General features: G+C 40.0%; 1 protein-coding gene across 1 annotated transcript; it reads left to right on the top strand.

Moving 5' to 3' along the window:
* The first annotated feature begins 6,609 nt into the window (after positions 1-6,609).
* LOC131783763 (uncharacterized) lies at positions 6,610-10,876 on the top strand. Its single transcript, XM_066165251.1, has 5 exons — positions 6,610-6,678; positions 7,064-7,073; positions 7,188-8,677; positions 8,928-9,030; positions 9,795-10,876. The coding sequence occupies exons 1-5, from the start codon at positions 6,610-6,612 to the stop codon at positions 10,205-10,207; spliced, it is 2,085 nt and encodes a 694-aa protein (XP_066021348.1). The 3' UTR covers positions 10,208-10,876.
* Positions 10,877-11,135: the final 259 nt, after the last annotated feature.

Genomic DNA, 11,135 nt, shown 5'->3' with positions numbered 1-11,135 from the left:
CGGGCAGACATATCATAACAGGCCCATGTTTAGTAGTCTTCTGAACAGCGAACTTAACTCGATGTTTCCGGCGAAATTTAACCAGTTCCAGTTTGGGAGATGGTCCGACTGGCAGGTTAGTATCTTTAGCCGTCCTGTAAATCAAGCTGGTGAACCTAGGCTCCGCTAGATGGGCTAGAAGAATAAGAAATACGAAGAGCCTAATGACGGTGCGTGTGTCCGCCATTAGACCCCAGTCCCCTATGTTCTTCTACTTGAGCATTGTTCGAAAGATTCGTCGACTCATTTGTGAATAATTTTTACGAATATCTTGCAAATTTCTCTCATTATCCTCCTGATTATGTACCGACTGACCCACAAACTCTTGATTATCAATAATACTGAATTACCCTGTTATACGCCCCCACCGATGTAGCACCACAGTTTTTATACGAAAGTAATCCCTTCATTCATAATTACACATACAGTCAATATACTGCGATGATCTTCATTTGCTTAAAACATACAGTCAAGTTTGTTAGAAAATGTAGCTAGGTGTCAATTTCCGAGCTGTTCTGCGTGACTAGACTCACCCTCAACATTTTGTGGTGTCACGCGAATCGTTTTTTAATCACTTAGGTAACGTTTGCGTGGCTTGAGACGGGAAGTCTGTCAGACATGGCGCAGTCCACTCGACCGCCGAATATTTCGCTACCCCCTAGAAATAAAGCAGAGTTCGATACTTTCTTGGGTGACATTGCTCGCGAAATAACAAAAGAAGAGTTGGACAAAATGAAATTTCTCTGTGCCAGACAATACAACAATAATTATTTGCCACGAGGAGAGCTCGATGCCATCGAAAGACAACATGAGTTTTTACGCTTCTTAAGCCAAGAAGAAAAAATCTGCCAAGAAGACGTGTCTTATTTGGCAACCGATTTTGCTTCCCTGTGTAAAAGTTCTATTAGTTCGTAAGACGGAAGATGCCTCCCCATTGCTCTTCTATTAGGTGCATGATCCCAACCTGGGATGTAAAGATTAGCACAAAACGAAGGAGACGTGAAGGAAATACACATGATGTTTCTGCATACCGTCATTAGACATTTAAGGTCCTGTATAATTTACCATTCAATTTTCAAAATAAAAGTTCCTTCAATGTCGTTGTTAGTCCTTGTAGGCTTGCCATAAACACCCCAGTCTTTGGGCGTGAATGCAAGGGACTGAACCCACTGATTTTCAATGTATCTTGTAAGCTCGCGGAGGGCTGGTGATGTGGCGTGTTCTTTCAAAGACTCGAACATAGCTGGAATTGGCTCGGAAGGAAGGGCAACGCCATCAACTTGCGGAGGTACTTGAAGGTCCCTTCGTCTCTCTGATAAAGGACTTGAAGCCCCAATTCTTGAATCTATATAGAAACAAACAGACATATAACGTGTTATACAAATCATAATCGTAACATCGTCCATTAACTTTATGGTAAACTTTACTTAACCAACCTTTCACCATAATGCCTAGATTCAATGGAACACGCAGCCCTGAAGTTGTACTGCGGGCAGTACATACCTCATAGCCGCCCACATAGCTGCCTCAAAATCCAACGTAACTTGTTTTACTGCTGGAGGGGTCGGAAGGGCATTCAGTGATTTCTCTTTGGAAGGACGGTACACTGCCAATATATCGCGTAAGGCTGCCTGGACGACGCGTTATAACTGAAGCCTAGACTGTCAATAACAATTTTTTTTTCACGAAAGATCTTGTCTAGAAAGCTAAGTTTTTTTTTACAAAATCTGACCGATTGACATGATGAGCCTTTACAGTGTCATGACGAGCTTTGCTCACCAAAAGAATTTATGCAAATGAGGCTGAGGCGGATCTGAGATCCGCCTGGCAATTATTAACTGTAAGAGAAGAACTGACTTCGCGCCCACAGAACGACCGAGGTGTTGCGGGTGAATTTTCAGTAATTACTTTTTGGGCACTTTTCGGCGTCCAAATTGCATGGCGAGAGTAACCCAAAACCTTAAAGCAGACCCTTCTTGTCACAATACGAATGTTTTCCAGATAGGGACACGCGTTAATGTCAGCTCCACTCGCGTGATTGCATTTTTCAAGGTTAAACCCTCGCGTGGATCTAACAACTCAAGTTTACTTTAAAGCGCACAATGTAAGCCAAAGTAATTTTATAATTTAACTCCATGATCGAAATTTTGTTTGCAAAGGATAATAATAGATCGAAATCGACCTAGAGCGTCAGCTTCACTCGCGGGGAGTCAACCATTTTCTCTTGCCCCTTGCGCAACATAGAATGCAAATTTGCTGACCCACTCTATTGATACACACAACTCGACAGTCGTTAAGAGTTAAAAAAGATGAAGTTTTTTACCAAAACCATGTATTTCCGATTTTTTTAACGCTAACAAAAATGTAGTAATGGTATGTCCACTCCGGAAAATAATACCGCAAACAACAGCAAGCCCTAACCGCGATGAGAACACTCATGGATCACACAGCGCAACAGAACTCATTTTGTTTGTTTGTTTGGGTTTTTTTCCGATAATATTGGCCTGTAAAGAAATATATAACGGAGTTTTTTTGTATCCTCCGCCGGCACCATATAATTGGCTAAATGCTAAGGAAGTAATATACTTTAAAGAGATCATTAAAGGAGTAAAATCTTTAAAGAAATTTTTCCTGCTGGGGTTTCCTGGCGCGCCACTGCGAACACAGCGAACCTCATGTATAAGGCTGCGAGAAAATAAACAAAGACAAGTAGAAAAAGTTCTTTACTCACAAATCTCTTTTACAATCTATGACCGATTTTACATCTCGTGTCTGAAACAAGAGTTGGAAATGTAAATGCAATTTAATACGTTACGAGAAGAGGTATTTTACTCGTTGGTAATTTTATTCCTAAAGTCGTTATTTATTTTTAATTGAAAAATCACGGGATTTGAGGACAGACACCACCAAGGCAAACACAACATCGACGTAAAAATTACCAGTCAACGGAACGTGCACTTATGATGTGTAATTAAGTTAAGGTTGGCTGGTCATCTAAACAGGAAAACTATCTTTTTTTATTAAAACAAACATTGCTTTTTCATCACGGCTTTTCGCGGTTAACGTTCAATTAAATCTGCAAAGGAAAAAAAATCAAGACAAGTAAATTTGATTATGTCGCAATTCAAAATTAGTTTGTCATAAGATGAAAACGCACAGTCTAAAATGAAACAACTCCCAAAGAGAGACAGAACCAAATAAAAAAAAAGGAAAGATTTTGCCTTCAGATAACAAAAGTCCAAATAGGACTGACTACCCAAGAGAGACAGAACCAGGTGAAAAAAAAGGGAAAGGTTCTGCCTTCAGATAACAACAGCCCAAATAGGACTGACTACCCAAGAGAGACAGAACCAGGTGAAAAAAAAAGGAAAGGTTCTGCCTTCAGATAACAACAGCCCAAATAGGACTGACTACCCAAGAGAGACAGAACCAGGTGAAAAAAAGGGAAAGGTTCTGCCTTCAGATAACAACAGCCCAAATAGGACTGACTACCCAAGAGAGACAGAACCAGGTGAAAAAAAGGGAAAGGTTCTGCCTTCAGATAACAACAGCCCAAATAGGACTGACTACCCAAGAGAGACAGAACCAGGTGAAAAAAAGGGAAAGGTTCTGCCTTCAGATAACAACAGCCCAAATAGGACTGACTACCCAAGAGAGACAGAACCAGGTGAAAAAAAAGGAAAGGTTCTGCCTTCAGATAACAACAGCCCAAATAGGACTGACTACCCAAGAGAGACAGAACCAGGTGAAAAAAAGGGAAAGGTTCTGCCTTCAGATAACAACAGCCCAAATAGGACTGACTACCCAAGAGAGACAGAACCAGGTGAAAAAAAAGGAAAGGATCTGCCTTCAGATAACAACAGCCCAAACAGGACTGACTACCCAAGAGAGACAGAACCGGGTGAAAAAAAGGGAAAGGTTCTGCCTTCAGATAACAACAGCCCAAACAGGACTGACTACCCAAGAGAGACAGAACCGGGTGAAAAAAGGGAAAGGTTCTGCCTTCAGATAAGAACAGCTCACGTACGAATGACAAAACCGGGAAAAAAATTCAAAAATGAAGGTTCTTCCCTCACGGAGATAAGTCTGATTACACGAGAGAGTGGGTAAGAAATAACAAAAGAACGAGAGTATCTTCAGGATTCTGCTTTCGAAATTGCGAAATAGTACAGTACGATTAGTAAGAAAACACACTAACCTGCCAAGAGCGCGTCATCTTATAGGGAAGGAATATTTGAGCTGTGATGTCAGGGTTCATTCCATAATTAGGTTTCAACAGTTAGATAATACACTATGTGATTTTAAGCATCTGTCACCTAACTATCACAGAAATAATTCCTTCTCTTGCTTCGAAAGCACAGAAGTAAAGGTAAACCTTGCTTTGCTGATTAAATGGTTTGGGCATCATCATTTTCCGCTCAAAGGTTATTAAGCAGCGAGATTTATCGCGCGTCATCATATAGCTCTAGACAGAAATTATCAGGCATACAACCTTGTCTAAAAGCCAAATTGGACAGGCCAGCGAGTAGAATTTCTTCCTCGCGAAGTTTACACAGTTAAGACCTTACCTTAAGGAAAGAACGATGGCCCCTTTTCGCAGATACCGCCGAATATACTCGTACCTTCGCATAGAATTTTCGCGGGACAAGTTCCCGCGCTTACCTGATGATTGGGACTTACTAAAATGATATTTTATACTGAAAGAGCTCCTCAGTATGGACGCCAGAAAATTATTATCAAAATATCTACCCAATCGTTTCAAGTGTTAAATGATACTCTTGTATCTCCAGAACATACTGCAGTCGAAATCTTTCTTGAAAACAAGGTCCTTACCGAGCGGCTCACCGGCTTCTATGTTGACTTAGGGTCAAAGGTCTGATCAGAGTGAAATATAAGTTGGCTAACACAATTTAATTTTGGTATTGTCGTGACAGAACAGATAATCGCTCTTTGCGTCACAAACCAATAAACCTGTAGATCACGAACAAAACATGCTGGGTACAATAACTGTTACTTGATAGTCATGTCACGCGCTACAACCAGGCTATCTTCAAATGCCATGACACACTACGGCTTAGCTAAGCCGTTCTTGTCGCTGAATCATTCTACAATTATGAAAATTGCCATTCACGCCAAGAATGCGTAGTTATCTCCAAAGAGAAAATTGTGCAAAAGAGTCCTAAATTTACGTAGTACTCCTAACGCGCAAGCCGCGCGGATCCTCGCGCCTGTTTACATTTTAATTGTTAACTTCAATTAATTTCACGCTCGAAGCCAAACACCTCGCTTTCACTTGCTAATTGAGCCCTCTCGCTTTACTTTGACAAGCCTATGGATCATTTTACGCATCCCTGGTGAGAATTCTTTTCTTGAGCAAAGCTCGTCATGTTGGCGCACAATAACTTGTTCGCGTCTAAAGCTTTTTTTGGTCATTGGCGGTGTTTACCTTGCTTTATTCGAGATTTGAGATCCTTATAAACCTCGTTAGAAATGAAAAGAATTGTTTTTTACTAAACATCTCGTTTAGAAAGCCAAGTTTTCATAAAAAAATCTGACCGATTGACATGATGAGTCGTTACAGTGTTGTTGTCACACAATAATTATCTCCTTCGCGTCTGAAGCTTTTATAGTCACTGGAGATGTTTACCTTGTTTTATTCGGCATGAGATCCTTATAAACTTTGTTGGAAGAAAAAAAATTGTTTTTTTACCAAAGATCTGTTACTTTTCTATATGTTTAACGTCTAATAAGTTGTACTGGATTGAAGACCAACTCGCCGACGTCTCTACTCGATTATATACGTCGATGCGCTGGCGTTGGCGAGTTAAACCGTCGGCGACTTGACTGGATATCTTAAGAGCTGATAAAGGAACACTTCGAAACGAACTCAATGACATGCCAGCGTTGAAACGGAAACTTTTCAGGGAGAATGCGAATCTATGAAATTCTTCACGGCGATATTTAATAATTTGAAACCCTTCACCGAGGAACTGAATTACTGGGATCGTAAATAAGTAAAAAATCTGCTTATACCACTTGTGCTTCTTGCCGATAAAATATTAACAGTTTGTGCTGGTTTTTTTTAATCTTCTTCCTCCACTAACAAAGAAGAACTCTCTAATATTCTCCTAATTTATCACCAAAAAAAAAACAAATAAACCCAACTTCATTATGCAAAGTAATCTTTCAGCTTCATCTTACCTACTTTAACCACTTCGAACTCTTGATTTAGTTTGAATTTAACAAAAGAACCTTTTTTTCGGAATTGATCCACTGAAGATAACATTGGTTAACAAACAAAAACTTGTGATATCACGCTAACTTACACTTCTGTCATATTACAATGCATCTATAAGTACTGTCATATCTTTCTTGATATCAAAACACAACAAGTAAATCAAGTGTATCCTCTAACCTGTAATCAGGCCACAAAGACTATTTTAAATCTTCTAAGTGTACATTAAATTAATTTTAAGATAGAAGGTGCTTTAATTCCATCCTGGCTCTTAAAGGCGTAGTCAGGCGTGAGTAACCTCTTCACGAATCTTTCTACTGAGGAGTTCAGGCACCATGTATTCCCAAAGAACTTTGATAGCTTCCCCACCATTTGCTCCCACAGTTCTTTGTCCAATTTTACAGGTACTACTAATTTCCCTTAAGAAAGTAGATAATAAGATTACACTGTTCCAATCATGCTAAAGCTAGCTGTCCTTGCATTTGATAGTTCCAAAAAGTTATTTTTAAAAATGCTCTTGACCTCCGAAAGTGTCTAAACAACATTTACAAACTTGAATTCTGCCTGGAGAAGCTCCCAGATATGGATACTGCATGTCTATAAAAACACCACTTTGAAAAAGCTTCACACCCTTATGTTTTGTTTAATGTTTCCTGACATTCTCTTTGATAACCGCATCTTCCTTCTCAAATGCGCGTATCAGGCGCGCGTAATTTTGTCATGTATATTATTATGCCAAAAATTATGCTAGCACAGTCTTAAAGGGTCTATTTGGGGTCTTATATTCAGGGTTCCATTGGTATATTGTTTGTCCATTGGTATATAGAACTTGTTTTTGGGACATCTGTTGGGGTCGGTTACCGTTCGTGTATCTGTTCAAACTTTTTCTTTCCTTTTTTTTTTCGTATTTTAGGTATACCGTCGTCGCCGGGTGATCTACCTCGAAATCTTCCGTGTTTAACCGCACACTTTGTTGGAAGAGACACGGACGTAAAGGAAATCATTGAGATACTGGAGGCCTCTCGCATGGTTGTTGTTCTTTTTATCCCAGGAATGGGGAAGACTGAAGTGGGAGTCGGTGTAAGTCACTTGTTAAAGAAAAGAGGTTACGAGATTGTAATACATATACGAGTAGAGAGTCATCATCAGAAGCTCGTAGACATCTGCAGTGAGATTCTTGATCAATTAAATGGTCGCGTTTGGTCGCCAACCGCTAATTTTATGTCTCTTGCGAAGCGTAAACTATCGGAGCGAAATATCCCAACTGTCATTGTACTTGACAATACAGAGAATATACAGTGTGAGGAATTTGATGAATTCACTAAATGGTTTGTGAAATCTGCCCCAAATGTAAAGTTGATAATCACTACTCGAAAAGATGTTGAAATCGTGTCGGCAGACGTGTGTACGTTTCGTCTCAAACCTTTGGATCCCGACTCGTCTGCTGAACTGCTTCGGAGGCTTGTTAAAAACTGTAGTGAGGAACATTCCAAGGAACTTGCTAAATTATGTGGTGGGATACCACTCCTTCTTGTGACCTGTTCTGACGCACTGAACAATTGTTTTAGTCCCGAGCAGTTAATCCAACACCTCCGGAGTAATCCCACACAACTTTTCAACAATGTTAATAACACGCTGAAAGTATTTTTTGACAATTTTTCCGATGAGGTAAAACGGAATCTTGTTCTTTTTTCTGTTTTCCCATCGGAGTTCTCAACTGAAGACATTCAGTACCTTTTTGAAGATTCTTTACACTATCAAAGAGTGAAGACCAGGATGGTCAAGTACGCTCTTCTTCAGAGAGACGCCGATGAAAAGATGAGGATGCATCCTTTGGTCCAAGCCTACTTCCGGACAGAGAAAGAATCTTTAGGCATGAGCGACCTGTGGCGCACCTCTCAGTATAAATTTAACCATCATTATCTTGGCCTGCTAAGAGTCTTGAGCAAAGAGTTTATCAGCAAAAATTCAGCTTTGGTTGCGATCCGTAAGTTTCGACAGCAGAAAGCGAACGTCATGGAAGCGCTGAAGAATTGTCTCGAAGAGTCTAACGATTTAGATGACAAACATTTCGTGTTAGACGTCGTCAACAGTACAGAAGTGCTGGATTTTGTGGCAAAAGTTCTAACACCCCCTAAAGAGTGCACTGCGTTTTATCAGAAATGCTGTAATATTGCTAAAGCGTCCGGCGACAAGAAGAGGCATGCAGAGAGCTTGAATTCACTCGGATTCCGTCGTCTCTGTGACGTGTCTCACAGCAAAGACAGCCCAGAAGAAAACAAAGTCACACTTTCAAAATTTCAGGAAGCATATGACATGCGCAGGACATTACCAGCGGAGGAACAAAAGTCCCAAACGCATGCGCACACAGCTAGTAAGCTCGGAGTATGTTTAGTATTGCAGGTGAGATCATAGTAAATATAAAGGAGGACCGTGTGTCTTTTTTTTGTTTTGATTTTCTTTTTGTGGGGCTCATGAGAATCTAACGCCATGGTGAAGTGTGCAAGTTCTCTTGTACCGAAGATTGTAGAAAATCTAATGAAACTTTATCAGTAATAGCGGAAATGGGTGAGTTTGCTTCAATCCTAATGGGGTATCACTCGCACTGAGGTAGACTAGAACCGGATATTTACAAGAGTTATTTGCTTCGCAGGGAGAAGAAAAAAAAGGACGAGAGCTCATACAGGAAGGAATTTCAATAAGATATTCTTTAGGCAACCGTTTGTATGTTGCTGCTGGATACTGTGACCTTGGAAGTAAGTAAATGTTTTGGGTTGCACTCCGTATAACACCCGCGTATCCTTTTAGGAGACTGGATGGAGGCTGAAAGGATTTGAAATTCCAAATTGGGCGCTTCCTTTTAATAAACCGAGAGAAAAACGAATAAATTTCCAGTTAAATGAGAACTGAAAAGGGGACATACTAAACTTATGTATTGAAATCTCGTCGACTCTTATTTTCATGGAGAAGGAGGGAATGGTCTTGTCTGCAGGCTTCGACATGAAAGTGAAACAATAATTTCTGAATGCTTGATCTCTAGCAGCCTAACTTCCCCATGCATATTCTCCATACTGTTCCATAACATTTCCAATGGTACTGACAAGGAGAATTTAGTCAACAACCAAGATTTCACCTATTTAATTGACTTACATTTGAATTATTTTTCATGCGCGTAATGTTTGATTCAGAAGGTGCTATTGCAAGGGAAAATTCTATTTTAGGGATCTTGTGATTGAAAAGGTTTATGTTCCTTGGTTAGTCTGACAATGAATTGATTTGTGATATGGGGAGGGATTTGTTAATTTAAGAACGAAACTAACGTTTCTAATCCATTTGAGAAATAGCCCTTTAAAAGTTTACGGCTTACAAGCTCTATATTCTTCGACAAAATCACCCACGACGCGTACCGGCGTTGAATCAGAGGTCCGTTTCTTCATTCATACCAGTTGTTTCTTTTTGAAATGTGGTAAGGATTCATTAAACTATGTAAAATCTATTTCTTGTCTTCACACTTTGTTAGATTCTTATCGATTGTGTGGTGATCATCAAAAAGCAATCGAAATTTGGAAAGAGAACACTCTACCAGTTTACAAAGAGCAGCTTGGTGACCATCCCTGGACAGCTTCAATTTTGTCCTACATCGCTGACTCGTACAAGGCCCTTGGAAGCTCTGAGCGAGGTTACATCGACCAGGCCGAGATGTACTTCAGGGAAGCTCGAAGCCTACGAAAGAGGCTGTTGGGTCATCATCAGGATACAGCTCGTTCATGCGTTCAGCTTAGCGATGTCTTAGTCCTTCAACGACAATTTGATGAGGCTTTGAAGAAGCTTAATGAGGCTTTCGTAATTCAAAACGATATTTTGGGCCCTGACCACAAGATCACGAAGAACACTGAAAGCAAAATGAGTGATTTGATAGACGAAAAAGGTTAAAATCCTTGTTAATTGCATAATTTCAAAAACGAAACTCGAGGTAAAACTCTAGGGTCTTGGTGAACAGACTGAAGCATGTATACAAAACTTAGGTCAACTGGTATCTCATCAGTTTCGCAAGGAAATTTTCTAAATTCATTGGTTGTAGGGTCAAACAAGTATATTTTGTTGTTAAAAGCACGAACTGCATGCTCATTCCTTCACTAGCGACTAAATACAGGAATGGCTCCGACCTGTCATTGGATGATAAAAATAGTAAAATATAGTAAAAGTGAATGGGTTATATCTTAACTCCTTGCTTGTAAGTATTGTTTATCCGTGTGTCTCTAAGCAGAACAATGAAATATCAATGCGTGTGAAAACACCGACGTGTCAAACAAGAAATGGCTACTTAAATAACCAAAAGAGGGCAGAGTCTTTCTCGCTCAGCGAGGTCGTTCAGCGATTTTCCGGCCATGGAAAAGTCATCCGCTGACAAAACTCATTTAGGCAGTTTAAGCGGACGATCAGAGACTGGAGCCATTCCTGCATTTCACCGCTAACAGGAATGGTTCCGACTCATGCTTATATTCATTGTTTTTTCGTTTTGGCTAAATAATTTAAACACTGAGATAAAAACTAAAAGAGCGTTTTATTAGGTTCTTCTTATGTTGAACTTTACAATGCTTGCAAATGTATGTAGTTTCTAGGTGTTAAAAAAATACACAGCAACTGCATGTCACGTTTGGAAAATCACGCAGTGTTGCGTGACGCTGCGATCGATGTTTTTACAGTATGCTCCGCTAGAGAAATGTGGCTTGGCCGCAGTCGAGGGAGTTTTTTTTAGTGGAAAACTGATTTTCTGGGTAAATGTTCACACGAAGGACAAATCTATTCATCGGGCTCTTCACTGATCTATTTTTGCACAACACCTAAAGGAAGAAAGTCG

Source organism: Pocillopora verrucosa, chromosome 4, assembly GCF_036669915.1.
Source record: "Pocillopora verrucosa isolate sample1 chromosome 4, ASM3666991v2, whole genome shotgun sequence".
In the NCBI taxonomy this organism is placed as follows: Eukaryota; Metazoa; Cnidaria; class Anthozoa; order Scleractinia; family Pocilloporidae; genus Pocillopora; species Pocillopora verrucosa.
The sequence above is the reverse complement of the archived record's forward strand: the minus strand, read 5'-3'. Positions and strand labels throughout refer to the sequence as shown.